The sequence below is a fragment of the Cyrtonyx montezumae genome, unplaced genomic scaffold (genome assembly GCF_038088225.1).
Source record: "Cyrtonyx montezumae isolate F1298 unplaced genomic scaffold, pur_monq_1.0 scaffold_8, whole genome shotgun sequence".
NCBI lineage: Eukaryota > Metazoa > Chordata > Aves > Galliformes > Odontophoridae > Cyrtonyx > Cyrtonyx montezumae.
The window spans coordinates 81,371,809-81,389,705 of record NW_027072089.1 but is presented as its reverse complement, the minus strand read 5'-3'; the positions used below and the strand labels follow the sequence as shown (position 1 = coordinate 81,389,705).

Sequence of the window (17,897 nt, the reverse complement as noted above, 5' to 3'; positions counted from 1 at the left end):
GACCCTAATTTTCCACAAGAATACTTGCAATCAAAATACAAATGTATGTGCCAAGCCACATTTCTTATATCCACTAGAGCCACTGGGAGTCAGACATACCTTACACGAAACCAGTGACCCCAGTAGCAGCACCCAGTTGGTGAAGCTCCTGCAGGGGACAGCTCAGCAACCATGCCAGTCCAATTTTCTTTTGGGTAGAGAGCTATGTCCTTACTTGCTCTGCTGAACCATTTTACCCATAGTGTTGGATGTAATAAAAAATTATTTTATTATAAGGGTAGCACTAGAACAGATTTCCTAGAGAGGTGGTGGTCACCCTGCCCTTGAAGACACTGAAGGTCAGGTTGGAGGGGGCTCTTAGCAACCTGATGTAGCTGTAGATGTCCCTGTTCATTGCAGAGGAGTTGGACTAGATAGTCTTTAAGGGTCTCTTCCAAATCAAATTATTATGATTCTATGATAGTGTTGACCCATCTAGTGAACAGCTGTGGTTCAAGAACACATACTGTCTACAAACTCCCTACTTATTTGGACATTCTGAATTTTGGTTGGTATGATTAAACTGTTCTTATGTTCCTGCTCTGTTCAGTGTCTAACAACATGGTATTATTCCTAGAAGGAGGTCTTGTGTTTTAAATATTCCCTATATTTTTCAGAGTGAGAAGGGAAGCTTTGGATTTTTCTGTTCACAGACTAGCTTGGATGCTTGGCTAGGGTTACAAAGTAAACTTTAAACAGAACTGTATCTAAATTTTTGAGTCCAAGTTAAATAGTTCTAATTTGGATTCATAATACTTCCTATTTTCTTTTTTCCAAAGTTAATCTGCTTGTGCTTTGTTGTGGAATATACGGTATAGTTAATCTGCATCTATCTTTTAAGGTGAACCCATCTTTGAACAGAAAGTATCAAGTAATTGTAATTCTCTTAAGATGACAAAATAACTCTTGAAAAATATTATGCTGATTTTTTTTTGTGCAGATGGCATAATTCAGAGGATTTGTGGTTCTGATCTGTCCTGTTGTTTTTATATACTGTTATTGTGAACAGCTAATGGAAAAAAAGTAAGCAATACAATAGGCACTGTTATTAGCATCAAAAAAACATCACCTTAAAGACTCAGAAAACTTCTCTTCCATCCAGAAGTACAGGTTTCAGAATCTCTGACATATGTAGACAGTTTTGGTTTATTGCTATTATTTATTTAAAGCGGGAATAAGGTACTTGGAAGTTTATAGCATGTTACTGAGGGCCAGTACTTGCATATTTGTTTTCTTGGGTACACTGGTATGTTGAAGTATAAGGTGAAGAAAAAAGCCACCCCAAGTTGAAGACATAGTAACCAATCCTATTCTTGTAAGCGGATCATCCCAAATCTGTTCATCTGATGCAAGTAATTACCTGAATGAGCTGTTTTAATGGGGCAGGTAGTGGGTGGACTGTACTAGTCTCAGTCCATAGCATAGTAGTCATGAAATAGCAGAGGATCTTATGGATGTGATAGAGTCCTGTTGGACGTTGCTTGTGGAGTGTCTTGCCCACACACTTGCTGCAGCATCAGTTCCTGCAAGGGGTCATGTTATGTTCATCTTTGCTTCTTTAATTAACTTAATGACCAGACAGTTGCAAGAAAACATATGAAAGATTCATTAGCTTTACTGGTTCAGCAGAGAGAAGATATTTCCTAATTCAGCTCTCTAGTGCTCTGGGAACACCTCCAAAAACTCTTTAGAGACCAGATTTGGTATTCTTAATTCAGATATAAAAATAAGGGTTAAAAAAAGGGGGGTGGGGGGGAATATTTTAAGTATCATTTATGCATCTTATGGCAGCAGAAAAGGACAACCTCCTTTTTTATGTCCTTTAAGATCACCTTTATGGAAACATGAATTGTTTAAAGTAACTAACTGAAGGCTTAAACTTAATGCAATCTATGGGCATACTGGTAGCTTAGAATTGCAGATTCACAGGGGTTTAAAGGGACCTCAAGAGATTGGGTCCAATCTCAATAGGTCCCACAGGAAGGCGTACAGCCAGGTCTTGAATATCTCCACAGGAGGCTCCACAACTTCTCTGGGCAACCTGTTCCAATGCTCTGTCACCCTTACCATAAATAAGTTCTTCTGCATGTTAATACGAATCTTCCTATGTTCAAGTTTTAGGCCATTGTTTCTTGTCCTATTGCTACGCACCACCAAGAAGAGTCTGGCCTCATCCATTTGCCTCCTACCTCCCTTTAGATATTTATGAATATTTATCAGATCCCCTCTCAGTTTTCTTTTCCCCAGGCTGTATAGACCCAGGTTACTCAGCCTTTCCTCATATGGGAGATAGCCCAGGCCCTTAATCACATTTGTGGCCCTCTGCTGGACACCTTCTGGGAGATTCTTGTCTTCTTTGAACAAAGGAGTCCAGAACTGTATACAGTTGTTGATCAGAATAGAGAGGGAGGATAATCTTCCTCAACCTTCTGCCTATGCTCTTTTTAATGCACCCCAGGAGACAATTGGTCTTCTTGACCACAAGGACACACTGCTGGCTTGTGGTCAACCTGCTGTCCACCAGGACACCCAGATCCATCTCTGCAGAACTGTTCTCCATCAGGTCATTCCATAACCTGTACTAGTGCATGCAGTTCTTCCTCACCTGGTATAAGACTCTATACTTCCTCTTGTTAAATCTCATCAGGTTCCTCCCTACCCTGTGAAATCTTATACTTTTTTTTTATTTTGGGAGATTGAAGTGAAAAATGGAGAATTAATCCACTATTCAGATACACACGGTCACTTGCAGTACACTAAGTTGCAGCTAGAAAGGGCACATCAATGAACCATATATTCTGTATTTTGCATTTTACTGCTGTTTCCTCTCTGTGAGGAGTCAAGTACAGAGGGGAAAAAAAAAAAAGGTGAGAGTTAGCAGATGGAGCTGAAGATTCACTGTGAGGGTTGCTTCCAAGTCTGTAGAAGGTCAGCCTATTTCTTTGTGGAGAACTGGGGTAATGATTCTGGTCCCTGCCTTCATTGTGCTGAAGATGATGGAGGGAAAGATGAGACTTGTTACACATTCTTTGATGTTTGTTTAGGAGGTTTGATGTTAGTTTAGGAGGTATATTATCTTTATAGAGAATTGAATAAATCAGAAGATTGTGTTTTCATATTTTTAGCAATAATGAGGAAAATGCCAACTAAAATAAGGGATGTTTGTCGTTCACCTGTCCAGTCTTAAGACTCACCTGGGTGTGAGTTTTAGCACTTGATGTAGGATATTTATGCTGTTTCTACCATTTTCTCTGGATTTCACAGTGTTTCCAGTGGTCTCTACGTTTTGAAGAGGGCTTGTGCAGTGTTGTGCTCTAAGATGTTTGAAAACCAAAGGTAGTCTCCTCATTAACTTCTTCAGCAGAATGTCCTGCAGTGGTGAAGTTGATCTGATATAAGAACTGCTTCTCATCAGCAGTTGGAGGTTACTGGTGTTCTACACTGTACCAAGACAAACAGGACCTAAATTGTGTAGTAAGCCAGGCTCACATAGGTTTCACTGTATAAGGAAGACCAATATCAAAAGCCCATTGGTTAAAAATTCTTACCAATTGAACTTTTTTTAGTTACATAGTTGTTAATAACACAAATGAACTGTGGTAACAAGAAAATATTAAATCTGTGTTGCTGCTAACAACTGCATGATTAAAAATGTGTGTTTTAAGGTATTAAAGGGATGTGTTGAAACTTCAGATGAAAATTCTCAGTATGTGAGCTGTCCTGTATTCACTTCAGTGCTACTAGTTTTTAAAGAGTGGACTGATCAGCCATAAGTGTTTGAAATTTCTCTTATTTTTGCCACAGTAAATGAGAATTCTTTTAAGCAAGTAAAATTATACCAATCCGAAACTGCTGAAAATTATCATAGAGTCATAGAATATCCTGAGCTGAAAAGTGACCCACAAGGACCATGGTGTCCACCTCCTGATTTCATGCAGGACCAGCTGGAGTTTATACCCTGTGTCTAACAGCATTGTCCAAACACTCCTTGAACTCTGGTACTTAGGACTGTGACCAGTGCCCTGGGGAACATGTTCCATGCCTGTCCACCCTGTGGTGAAAAACATTTTTATTAGATGTTGTTAGAATGAGACCCTTCAGCCCTTAGTTTGGTACTTGGGGAGAGGGAGAAGGGATCAGGAATCAGAAGAAATGAAGTGCAATCATGGCATTTTAATTCAGTAGTTTTCACATGTTTGATTACTGTAAACACTCTCAGTTAGGAGTTTATATATTAGTCTATTGTATCCAGTGAAGTAATTCATGCAGATATAAAGAAACATATATGAAGTGTTTTGCAGGTTTGGGACCTATAAATTACAGAGTAGACTAGACTGCTTCCTCTTCCGTTATTCTCTCCCACTTGTTATGCAATATGTTTTTCAAAATAACAGTTGTATAGTCATCCAAACCAGATCCTATATAGACAATCAGCTAGTAGAATGCAGTATCTAAATTGAGTAATTATATGCTTGTAGAGATCTTCTTTAAAACCCTTTATTGTAGTAGTGAGGAATGTAGTATTAAAAGCTATTTTTAGATTCAACTGTAGGTGTAACACATGCTAGTAAAAGCTAAGATAGCCCAAAAACACTTATACTCCAAAGCAACTGATGGTGGGAAAGTAGCTTCTTCTGGCTCAGCTAAACTCCTCCTCGAGTTCCAAGTTATGCTGACAAAGTAAACTTGATTTTAAAAAATGCCAGGCATGAACTACTTTTTTCTTCTTTTCTTGGTTGAATACAGATGGAATCAGCTACAGACCTTTGGTTGCATGTGTCTGTTTCATCAGTTAAATCTTAAAAAACAAGTGGCAATTCTGTTCTCTTATTAATCAAAATGTCTTTACAGCTTGTTTAAAGCTAGTTTTTAGTTAGTAGTACACAAACTGCACTGTTATGTCCTTGTCCATTTTGTTTTCTTCTCTACATCATTACCTCAATTTCCCTTTGTGCTCAGTGGTTATAATTTGTTAACAGGTACATGACAGAGGAATGCACTCACTGGGTTGAATATATTAAGTATGTTTTGTCAATGTAAAATAGCATGCAGAACAACAAAAGGAGGAGTAATATGAATGTATAAACAAATAGCCTGTGTTGTTTCATGCTGACACGTATATGACACTAATCCAGAAACTCATGCCAGAGGCAAATGAAATACGTTTTGAACCACTAGAGGCATTTCTTCTGGGATTGCTCATACAGTACGATTTCTGTCTCCTTGCTTTCAATCAAACTCTACTGATCTATTAACAACAATATTCATCTCTGAGGTGGTATGTGTGTAAACTATGTCACTTTTACAAGATGTATTTTCCAGTGTATCCGTGATGGTATTCTTCCTTAATTCAGAGAGATGTTGCAGTGCTAGAGAGTTTTTTGATCTGCACAGTTTTAGACTAACATTTGAAATATATGTATAACTCGTAAGCAGCAATGAAAGCCTTTATTTGAGTGTGGAGCATATGTGCTGTTTGTAGGAAGAATTTCTTGGAAAATAATGTTCCAATAATCATAGTTTCATACCCTGAAAAGAAGTGTATGTAAAAGTAGTTTGAATGCTTGACTTTTCTTTTGTAGTAGTTGTAGTCTGGTAGTAGAAATCAGAGAATGGAAGTAGAACTCCAGAAGGAAATGTTAAAATCTATGGATAATATAGATAGTAAAAATAAATAAATTAATAAAAACCCAAATTACTCCCTGTAAATAAGTTATGATGGATACTCTGATGCACTTTTCGAAAGAGAAGGAGCTGTTGGTGCTAAAATTGTGCCTGGTCTAAATATATATTATGCTTGAAGCATGTTTAGTAATGGTAAATATTTCTGGCTGTCTGTATTATTTTTTACATGGGTCACTCCAAAATTAATGCCTCCAATTCTTTTCGTGAAAACTACAAGATGCATAAGAAGCCCAATAACACTGTTTGATACAAATTCTTAGCATCAGAGCTCCATTTTTCAACATAGACACTACCTATGTTTTTTTGCCACTGATGAACAAGAACTTGCTTGCCACACTAATAAAAATATGAAGCAGTGAAGACAATCTGATGTCACCAATGCTGAAACACCACCTACCATCGCACTGTGCTCAAACTCGCTGTTTGGTCTACACAAACATTCAACAGGTATTGATAAATGCCAATGGGCATCATTTTTTCTGCATGGAGGAGTTCAACGACACACAGTTTCTTCATCCACACTTGTCATGTCAGATGCCATTGTCAGACTGCCCCTCTGCTGCCATCTGTCACACTGCTACAAAATGTAACAGAGTATTGGTGGGAAGTTTCAACCCCTGCTACTGTACCATCAACATCCCCCTCTTGTCGTGGGCCAATAAAATAGAACAGGAGGCATTACTTTTGGATCCGTTCTTTTATATTTGCCTATAGCATTGCCTTAGATGGTGTAATTCGTGTGTGTGTGTGTGTGCGGCCAAAATCATGCACTGGTTCTGTCTCTATAGCACATTTTTTCATATTTGATGTACAGCTCAGTACTTTCAACTGACATGCTGCTTTAATTTGGAGGCCATGTTATTTAAGAATTACTAGACAAAAAAAGCCTTTTGTAGTGGAAAAAGCAAACAAGCTTCTTTTGCTGGGTACAGACTAGGATATGGACAGGAAGAGAGCAGTCAGGACAATGGCAATGCTGAGGTTCCTGGTGCCATGACACTGCATCCAGGGAGTTTTCTGGTCTGTTGTGGCTTTGAAACAAAAGTCATTAATTGCTGTGTTTTTGGCTCCTCCTCAAAGAGCAGATGTTGACCACAGATGAAAATACTTAATTTACAGTTTATATCTTTCAGCTCTTTCTATTGGGCACTTATTTTGATTCTTTAAAGGAGACAAGTCATTTCAAGATTTTATTGCCTTTGGTTCATTCAGGTGTTTTTTTTTCTTCTAGTTGAACTATAATATATATAATCAGATAATCTTTAAGGTTTGAAAAGAGCCCTAAGATCACCTAGTCCAACTGCCAACCCATCCCCATCATGCTCTCTAACCGTGTCCCTCAGTGCTGCATTCACATGGCTCTTGAGCACCTCCAGTATGGTGTTTCACCACTCTTTATGAGAAGAAATGTTTCCTTATATCCAGTCTGAATTATTACTGTCCCATAACATTGGACTAAAATGAAAGCTACTCATGGAAGATGCGTGATTGGGTTGGAGAAATGTGACAGTAGCCTACCTTATATGATTACTGTGGGGGGGGGTGATTTCAGCATCACAGTACTGGCATCTCAACCCCCTGCATGGCCTTGGCAACCTGAGCAGGGCACCAAAATCCAGGGGCGATGGTAAAGGTCAACAGGCTCTCAGCATTAGCAAGTCCTAGGCAGATCTCAGTCCTTCATTCATTACTGAGTAACCAAAGTGACAATGCAGCCTTTTTCCATGGAATTTGTGTCCCTGTTCACTGTCCATTGTGTTGATTTCAATGAAACCTAAGCACAAGCTTAGAATTAGGCACTTCTTTGCTTGGTGCCCTCAGGAGAGAGAGTTTCCTCAAGTGGGGCCAAACATGTACTTTGTACAGGGCATCCCCTGACCCAGAAGGTCAATTGAATCTTCTGAGGGACTCTGAAGGGATATTTTTAATTGTTCAAAGTCTTGTTTTGTTTTCAGGCTCTGCAAAATAATCTGAATATGTGTTTGTATAAAAGCATAAGGGAAAAGCTGGCAGAGAAAGAAGCTTGCTATTCATTGCGGTTCAGATCCTGTGACCAGGGCGTCAGACAGAGTTTTGCCATTGATTGCATTGAGCACAGGGGCAACTCATCTGGCCCTTTGGAAGGAATAATTTTTTTCCCACATAGAGACAAAATCAGCTGATATAAAATGGAGACTTTTTTTGTTGATGTGGTATATAACTTGTACAATTATGGTAGGCTTGCATAATGGTTTTAACCTCTGTGCGGAGAATAATTTCTGTGCTTACAATTGAAATCCCATCACCTAGATGCAGGATCACAGAAGATTCCTTAATCTGTCAGATTTGGCATTACAGATTTTATGTTAGGTGTAGTGTTGCTTAGTGCTTACTGTCCATGGGTGGGAATTATCTGCTTTTGGTGGGCTGTTTCTGCTCAGAAAAACATCTTTGTTACTCTTGTATCTGAGCTTTAATTAATAAAATTTTCTGGGGTGGAAGGGCATGTACGTGTAAGTTGGTCTGAAAGTAGTGCCTCCTCTTTATTTCCATGGAAGCTAGTACAGATACAAAGAGCACAGCAACACTGTTAGAGAAATTTCTCAGCTACAAGATGTTCTTTTTCTATATAGTCACTGCCATGAGCTGTGCATTTTCACTAGCACTGAAAGAGAGCCTGTATGCCACGCTCATAAAGATCTGCACCAGCAGAGGTGACCCACTGTTGCTGCTGCTGAAACTCACCACCCACTAACCTCACTGTGCTCGCATTCACTGTTTGGGCTCTATAAACATTCAGTAAGCATCAGTGAGGATCAACAGGTGCCAATGTAATAAAACAGGAAGCATTACTTTCAGATCAGCCCTCATTTTTGTATGTGATCTGACATAGAGTATTTGAAAAGGTGAAGTAATGCTTCTTCACTTTGCTTTTTGACTAGGCAGGAGAGGGTCTGCAGCAGCAGAATTCCCCATCCCAGAAGATTTCTATGCTGATGCTTTGCAATTTTGTGTTTAAATCTGTGTGTATTAACTATAGTGTATGCACTGAAAATTCTGAGGATCTCCCTCTGTTTTGTTGCAGGAGGAAGTGTTTTTAGCCACAGATCTAAGAAAGAACAGGCTGACATGGAGAAAGAGGTAAGTCAAGAAAAAAAAAAACACTTAAAAAAAAAAAAGAAAATTGAAAGGGCTATTCCTAACATTGCTATTTCATAATATTATTTGTAGCATGATGGGAGGGAAGTCAGCAGACACGTAGGCTCCTTTATATCATTGACAAGTCAAGGGGATGATTAACGAGAGTACCAGACAATGTAATGGTAGGAGAAGGCCCACAGAAGTTAAACAAAAGTGCCTTCAGAATTTAGAGAATTCCCATGATCCATAGTAGGACCTCATTGTGCTTGTCTACTGTTTCTATTTTTGATTAGATTTATAAACACAGCACCACATATTTTCATGTGGCTCGTAGCCCCAGGGCAGAGCGAGATTGACTGCGCTGAAACTGTGAGGCTTGTGAATTTCGGGCCAGGGATGGAGTGAAATAAGTAGTGTAATTGTTTTTGTGGAGTGACCGTGGGACCTCCTCTGTTCTGAATTACACATGGTTCAACCCTTTGACCTAACCAACCTCGGCAATGCCTGGTAGATCTCCTAAAGCTGTGCTGAAAGGTCCTATCAGTGACATGTTGGAACGTTATCTGTCATGTGAGATGAGTGCCAACAACCATATTAAACTACATTAATTACTAGTGAGGCAATGTTTGTGACAATCTCAACTTCATTTAACCCGTCATCGTGTTAGTTATTGTTTAAACAGGAAGTACAAGTGGGGACAATTTATGAAATCAAAATGCACCACCAGTGTTTTCTTTAATAAATTGTATATTTTACTTTTTATTTCTGACTGATATATATATTGTTTCTTGGCATTTTTGTTCTTGTCATCAGCTCTGTAAGACTGAGTTTTGGAGGGCCTTTCTGTTTTAAGACTAACCAAGGAAAGTACTGCTTCTGAACAGCTAAACTCACATGCCAGTGTAATTGTTATTTCTTCCAGCGTAGTTGTAACTGATACTGCAGCTGACTGGAAACCCAGTGCTTGCTTTTCCAGCAAGAAGCAAATGTGCTAAGGTAATTTATGTAAGATTGAAAGATCACACGTGGGTTATTTGCTTGATTTATACCTTCCCACCTTCACACTCTAGCTAGTGCATCTCTGTGCAGCAGTGCTTTCACACCTCTGGAACAGGATTGAAACATGGGATTCAGTGTTGCAATTCTTTGAGAACACTTTTCTCATAGAGCCAAATCCTTGGGTACCTGAGCATACCATGGGTCCTCAAAAGGCAGCCCAGGACGTACAAACTCAGAACCTGTTGTGCCTAGCTGTGCTCTGCATTATATTAGATCAGATATGTAAGGTTACATTTTCCACCTCCACACCGAGCTGCTTTTCTTAGCAGGCTTTTCCCTCTGGTCTCGTTTTCCAGCTAGAATGGGTTGAAACCAAGCAGGTATTTATTTATTTTGTTTTTTAATTGCTGCAGACTCAGCTAAAAATTATGTCTGACCCTACCAAGTGTCATCCTCATTAGTAATGAAGAGTTTGCTCTCTGCAAAATCTAATGTGGAGCGCTTAAAGCAGACAGGTGCAAATTACAAGCTGTTTCTCTTTGGCTGCCATCCCTTAAATAGACAAAAGTAATGGGCTGGGAGGAGGGAGAAGGTTCCAGCTCCAGCTGCATAAAGGAAAGCCTTAACAGGGACTTACCAGCTGGTTTCAAGAATTAAAGGCTGTAAATACCAACTCACAGGTTTGTGTTTTGCTTGTAGAGGAATATATTTTTTAGGAAGGCTCTATCCCTTTTTATGCATGCATGTTGTTCTTTGAAAACTGCTCTGTGTTATGTTTAAAGTCTAATGCTCTCACTGAAGTGAATAAGAACAGAAGCCAACTTACCTGTTCCTGCTTACTGTCATTACACTCCTTAGAGCATTTCAGGCATTATTAGGTTCCTGGAGCCCTACCAGACTGACGATATTTCCAGCTACTTCTCTGTTGGCTGTGTTCAAACAAGGCCCCAAAGGAAAAAAAAAAACACAACAAACAACAACAACGCACAAAAAAAAAAAAAAAGAACAAAACCATGGATGAATCTGCTGAGCTAGTTTGCTGATGTTAGAAACAGTTGTTCATATTAAGAACACCTAATTTAATTTCATGAAAGAGACATAACATGCCAGTATGTGTATGAATCTAAGGTATGCATTTCCTAAAAGGAACTAAAACTCTGTCATTCCAAAGTTGCTCTTCTTTTTGACTTCCAGCTTGCATAGGGACTGCTGTCTGGAAGCAGTAACTTTAACTTTAACTCTAAGGCTGCTGATGAGGTCTGTCTGTGTGATCTTCGTAAGCAGATAAGGGTAGGAAGACAGCTCAGAGCAGAGCTTGTTTACAGCAGGACAGAAGAAAACAGCTAGACGTAAATGAAGGCTGACGGTTTCATGAAGCACAATTGGTTGATCACAGATTCAATATGACTGCCCTGAACTGAGCGATGATCCGTACAGTATGCAAAATTCACTTTCTTGCTGGTCTGTGCCCACCAGCCTTCCAGCAGCTTTCCCAGAGCCCCTCAGCCACGGCTTTGAGTGGAACCAGAGCTGAACGCAGCATTGTTGTACCCAATTCCTTTTGACAACAATCACATTCTTTTAAAAACTTCATAGGTTTTAGTTGTCACTGGTTATAAATGAGGATTTTTTTTCTTCCCTTGCTGCTGCTGCTATTGCGGTGCTTGCTACTCTTGCACAAACCTGGGCTCCTCAGTTTCGGATACTCCTGTTTTTCTTTTGTTTAAACTGGTGTTGTTAAGCAGACTGAACGCCTTAATGCCAATGGTGTGTGTGGTGGTGACTGCAAAAAGGCATGTAAAGGTTTAGGTCGCTTTGAATTACATGCTGATTACTCTGTGTTGTGTTCAGCTAGTTCCATATCCCTTTGCTGTTGTCACAAGGCACGACAATGAAGTTAAAAAATATATATACATTTTTAATAAAAAATGAAAGGCACAACTTTGAACTCATCTTTGGACTGTGTTCTACAGCTAGGTGATTTCTGGACAGATACGCATACATGGGTATGGTCACACAACTGGATGGTGCCCGCAAATCAGCACTGAGAGGGCTTTCTTTTATTTGCTGTTGGAAATCCAAGTTTTGTAGATATGCATGAAATGATTAGAGGACAATCACTTTAGACATACATTTGCATAAATGTATAAATATATGAGTAGTGACTAATGATAAAATGAATATAGAGTGCCACTGGATAATTCTGTGCCTATTGTCTGATAAGAAGACAAAGTATCATGAGTGGGGGTGCTGGGGAAGGAAATCTGAAATACAGGAAAAAAATAAAAAGATATAATTTACGATACTTAGAGGTGTTACAAGAAAGATAGAAGAATCGAGTGGAGATAGATATGAAAGGAGAACTCTTCTAATTTCCTCTTAAGCACAAAGTGACAACAACATGCGTTGACTACACAAAGGCCACCAAACCGCTCCATTATTTAGTTACTTCAAGAAATAACTCCGGAAAGATTTCACTCTGCTGTAGAAAATAAGGTGTTGCTTTCATTCTAAAAGTATGAACTCTCTCAAAAACTCTTTTCAAAGCCTAATCATATTAAGGGACAAGGGCATCATATCTCTTGAAGCTCCTTGTATGTCACAAGCATATTGTATCAGAACTTAAAAATACTCATCTGTGATTGAGTGAATGAAGTGCCAAAGGATGTACACTACTGTGTCTCTGAAAAACAATATTTGGTGCTAACTATGCTGAACACTAAGGAAACCAAATAACAACAATAAAATCTCACAATGTGTATTTTTTAGGTCTGGAGGAAGAGGACTATATTCTTTTTCTCACCTCTTATTGTGAAAGAAGTGTTGTGTGTTTTACAGAATATAGCAATTCAAAGCTGACTATGGTAAATACAGCCTGCAATTTGTTTTGCTAGAGAAATCTGACATGCAGAAGGAGTGTTTGTATATGTAGAAAGCAGTGCTGATCATCTTAATTCTATCAAAGTTACATATGTATACTGACGTATACCAGTATAAAAATTTGTCCCACAATTTTTGTCTGGATATTATTTATTTCACTGTTAGCATAAGATTTAAAGCTTTGTGTGGTGATTGTATACAATTTAATAAGAATAATAAAGATACAATGTTTTTATAAGTGCTGCTCGCATCCTTAAAATTAAATCATTATGAATTAAAATTTTAGGTATGCAAGTAATGCAGCAATATGTTATTGTCTAAAGAGTTATAGAATTCTGGAGATACTCAGTGAGCTAACATGTCTTACAGAGATTTTTCAATTGGGAGAAAATCATCAGAAGGAGTATGGTAAATTTCTGATAAATTTTGGTATTTATTGTAGCTTCCAGAATGCATCTAGCTCATTTTTGCACATATACATTTTTCGTAGGACAGTAGACATCTTGTCTTAGAGCAATTCTACTGTTGTCATACTAACATTTAAACATGTATGCATATGTACATTTATACTAAGTTATTAATGTCTATATTAATCTGTCGGTACTGTGGTTTTATTTTTTTTTTGACAGTTTTTGACATTGATTGTATGCTGCAAGCATTGTTTTTTACTGGAAATTGACACTTGCAATCAAATGGGAAAGATGGATGCTCTAAAAATTGCAATTTTTCAACAATTCTTGTAATTAATCCTTTTGTATTGAGAGTTTCCAGGAGCTATGTAGCCAGGAGTGGTCTTTATCACTGGACAATTAAGCAATTGGCTTAAAAAATAGTGCTCATTTCAGGAACTGCCATGCAACATTTGAAAATAAATAGGTGTGAGCTGTTTTCTTGCTTTGATTTTGGCTTTGATTAATGCTCCCAGATATGCTTTGTGTTAGATAATCTTAGCCTGCTTTGACTGTTAGTGTCCATTATTGCGGTCTGTAGCTATGCATGAGCTCATGTGCAAGTCTTGCTAATTCTGCACAGAGTTTTCTACCAGTGCATACTTCAGCACCTGATGATACCAATATGACTATGTTTCTTCTGGGCCTTGCTTCCCCACAGGAATTAAGTTGGAACTTGTCATAGCCCGGTTCTTCCAAGATCTATCACTGACTTCTTTTCACTGTAGCTGTTGTTGGCATGTCTTTAATATAAAATTAACTTTTAGTTGTTGCAATGAATCTTCTCCCCTGGACTGTGATTTCTCTTTTGTGATCTCTTAATGCAAATTATTTGGGATTGAGTCCATTTCATCATCTGATATGAAAGTGTGGAGCTCATTCATTTTCAGCTGCCCTGTGATGAACAGCTACAGTGGTTATGTAAGTGGACCTAGGAAATGCAGAAAGGGGGGCATCAGGGAAGCCTGCCTATGAGTAATGTGCGTAACCAAACTTTTCTAAATGAAGCACTGCAGTTCTGCAAGTGAAATAAAGCAGCTGCATGCTCTAAAGACAAGTCTTATTCTTCATTTGTTGAGGCTCCTTTGCATTAATTAAAATTGGTTAAAAAAAAAGAAAAACTAACAAAAAAAATCACAGTATTTTAATGTGACCTTCATTTGGCATTTGTTTTAACTTTTCTTCTCCTATTTTATTTAATTCTTCCACTGCTGTTGTTCAATTAGTGTTTGACCCCTTTAGCAGAGATGTAAATTAAATGACATTTCAGTGCCATCCCATATTTAAAATACTGTGTTAGTTGTGGATCATAAAGGATGATCTTCGTTCTTTAGCTAATTTATTCATTTAACAATTTCCCTCCAGAAGTTCCAGCAGAAGGCTCTGAAGCAAACTAAGCAGAAGAAATCCAAGTCGGCTGAATTTCTGATGGGTGAGCCTTGCTTGATGAGTTATTGCTCATAATTTGTGTAAGGATTAATTAACTAATTACAGACAAATGGCTGTGGGCGAAATTTTGCTCTTGCTTGTCAGGGTGCAATTTGTAATTATTTTAATCATTTATTCTTTTTTTTTTTTTTAGAGTTAATTTTAACCTAATTCTGTTTTGGCGACATTTGAGGACGATACACTTGAGTCTTTCAGCAAAGGAATTACTAGAAGGAATTTTCTGCTTGTCATTGAAATACACTTTGCTATAATGTGCTCTTCTGACCTCCTTGTTTTCTGTAGTAAAAGAAGAGAGAGCAGCAACAGAAGGCATTGAAAATCCAGCTTTTAACATCAGCAGCACAGATCTTTCAGCATATCAGACTTCAGAAGAGGAAGTTATTAGAAATGACAAGCTGCATAGCACCCTTGCAGCTCACCAACAAAAACTCAGTCTGCAAGCCCATGCTGAACCAAGAGGTGAGACATCAAACCGGATTACCCTCAAATGGAGTGACAGTGGTTGCATTCCTCATCAAACCTGCACATTCTGCCGGGTGTTCCCATCCTGATGCATCCCAGCATCCACCCCAAAAGCTCCAAATGCCTCTGAAAACATTGGGTGCTTGCAGGTTTAGGGATCTGTGTTCCCCATTTGGCTTTCTACCCTTACTGTGGATGCAGGTTGCACGGTGCTCCCCCCATGGAGATGGGAGTGCAGGGTGCCAGCTCTTATGTACCAGGTTGGATTTCAGAGGGACTGTAGCAGGCAGATGCTGCTCCCTTGCTGGCTCTCAAGCACTGAGTAGTTTTAAACAGCTTACAGACCTGTGATTGATTGTTGTCTTCAGATCTCCCATATGCCCTCAGTCAATCGGCATCTTGCCTCTGCTGCATCATGTTTTTTCAGCCACTTGTGCTCAGATATTTAGAGCAGAGAGTCCTGTTTGCTCAGCTTTTCCAGGGAAGCAATCCTGCACAACCTGGCTTTTAAGCTTAGCTGTGATGTGGTGCACAAAAGAGATCCTGTCTCACGAAACAGCATTTATTATTTAGGGTAATTCAAACTATTAGGATCTTCGGTGACATCAGTTTTTGTATTGTAGAGGCTTGGTATCTTTTAACCTATTGCTTAATTACTCCGTTTTGAATTATTATTACCGCTGAATATTATGACTAACGGTTGTTTCTACTTAGTAATCTCACACAGTTAAAGAATGGCTTGGATTGGAAAGGACCTTAAAACCCATCTAGTTTCAACCTTTTGCAGTTGTCAGGATTGCCACCCACCAGATCAGGCTGCCTAGGGCCCCATCCAACCTGAGCTGGTGAGAAAATACGAGGAAAAAGGTGAGAAAATGAACATAAAGACATATGAGTTATATGAGGAAAATCTTGGACTAAGTTTTACAGTGAAAGCGATAGTTTCTGAAGTCAGTCTAAAAATCTTCCCTAAATACACACTGAAAATATTATTGTATTGGACTGTGTGGTATCCTTATCTTCAGGAGGACTGTAATCAACCATGACTATGTGAGTGTACATACAAAGCCCAAGATCTCTCAAGGCACCGAAGCAAACAATATGACTTTGAGGTGTCCAGCTCACCCAGTGCATCCTAGCAAACTCCCATGCAGCAATGCTACTTGGTGAGCACCCTGGAGTACTCACACAGGTATTTAAATATGTAAGTACAGGCTGGTGAGCCAAACTCACTAATTTGATTTTAAAACTCTGGACTTTGTTAATATCTTATCCTCACAAGGCCAGAAAGCCCATGGCTCCTGATAGCCTCTCTCACAATTAAGTCTGGCTTTCCATTTAGCTTTCATGTGACATGGTAGTGCCATGCAGAACAGGAATTCTCACTCTTTGCAGCCTGTCAGAACAGTGATTAAGCAGACAAAGGGACTGATTGTTTTTTAATGAAATACTCTAAGTAAAAATGAAGTTGGGCTCACTGGAGATTGTCCATACTTTCAGCCACTGCTCCATAAATTCATGAATAGTTTCCTCAAGAAAGGAACACTTTTAAAGACTAAAATGTGTTTTTAAACCTTTTAAAACATATTTTGGTGAATTCTTCATTCACAGTATCATTAAAAAAAAAAAAAACACAACCAAAAGCCAACAACCAACCAGACAAAAATAACACCTAAAACCAATTGGTTTTGAAACACAGAGTAGAAATTCTTAATTTTACCTGGAATGCAACATCTTGATTGACAAAATATTTTATTCGTGGGAGAGGAAGGCTTACTGAAAGTTAAACATTTTGTTTCCCCAAACTCACTTTCCTTCCTCAACCTTCTGCTCATCCAGTTAACCAGAGGACCAGTTATTCACATAGCTCTGCCTTTAATTTATGCAGGTGTTAAAAAAAAAATAATCCATTTATGCCATCATGAAATAGTCTTGATTGGAAGAGTCCTCTAGAGATCATCTGGTCCAACCTTGCATTAAATTATTCTTCTGTCAAGACTTGTCTGGCAGTCATAGGGGCCAGTTCAAACTTATCACAGGCTGCTAACAAAACAACAGATTCAAGCCCGTCCAGAACCTGGGAAAAATCGATCTAAACCTTCTGGTACCTCCTGAACTAATTTACCCCACCCCCAAGTGTAAAAATACTTCATTAAAGAGGAAATGGAAAAATCCAGCTACACAAAAAAGTATAGTATTGCATGATCATAGTGATAGTAAATGACAGTATTTCACAGTGCTGTCCATAACCACTAGGTTCTCTTCTAGCTCTGAGACCCTGGGCTGAGACTAGGTTACTTGATAGGGAGTAGCACTGGTCAACTCTAATGCTTGGTACTAAAACTGCACAATGTAAAAGCAGTTATAACCTTAAGTACAATTATTTAATTGCAGTGTTTAGCAGATTACAGGTTTAAAACGCTACGTAAACATCAGGCTGGATTTAATGCTATGCCCTTGGAGGCATGGCTCTGTGATGGCATTGCTTTTCCATTGTCTTTCCACCTGTCACCTGTGTCCTCAATGGCAGCAAACAATAGCTGCAGGAGTGCTATCATTTCCTCCATCTTACAATAGTGTCACAGCCTGTTCCTCCTTCTTTGACTACTGGAGGGAAGTATTTCCTAGAAAATCCTCCATCTACTTGTGAGATACCTCCTCACTCACCTGCATGCTGAGAATACTGAGAATGAGTGTGTACAGTCAGCTGTGTGTTCGAGGCAGCCTCAAAGTCTGTTCCTGGAATTTGACACACTGTGCAAAATACAGATTATTTAGGGATGAAATAGCCTGTGCAGAAGCCCATCACATCAC

The 17,897-nt window shown here is 38.8% G+C and overlaps 1 protein-coding gene across 1 annotated transcript in view; it reads left to right on the top strand.

Moving 5' to 3' along the window:
- The first annotated feature begins 8,832 nt into the window (after window positions 1–8,832).
- LOC136058886 (orofacial cleft 1 candidate gene 1 protein homolog) overlaps window positions 8,833–17,897 on the top strand; it is a 30,657-nt gene continuing 21,592 nt past the window's right edge. The window contains exons 1-3 of the mRNA XM_065752670.1: window positions 8,833–8,844; window positions 14,538–14,604; window positions 14,904–15,080. Coding sequence (XP_065608742.1) covers window positions 8,833–8,844; window positions 14,538–14,604; window positions 14,904–15,080 — 256 coding nt within the window. The remainder of the gene's footprint in view (window positions 8,845–14,537; window positions 14,605–14,903; window positions 15,081–17,897) is intronic.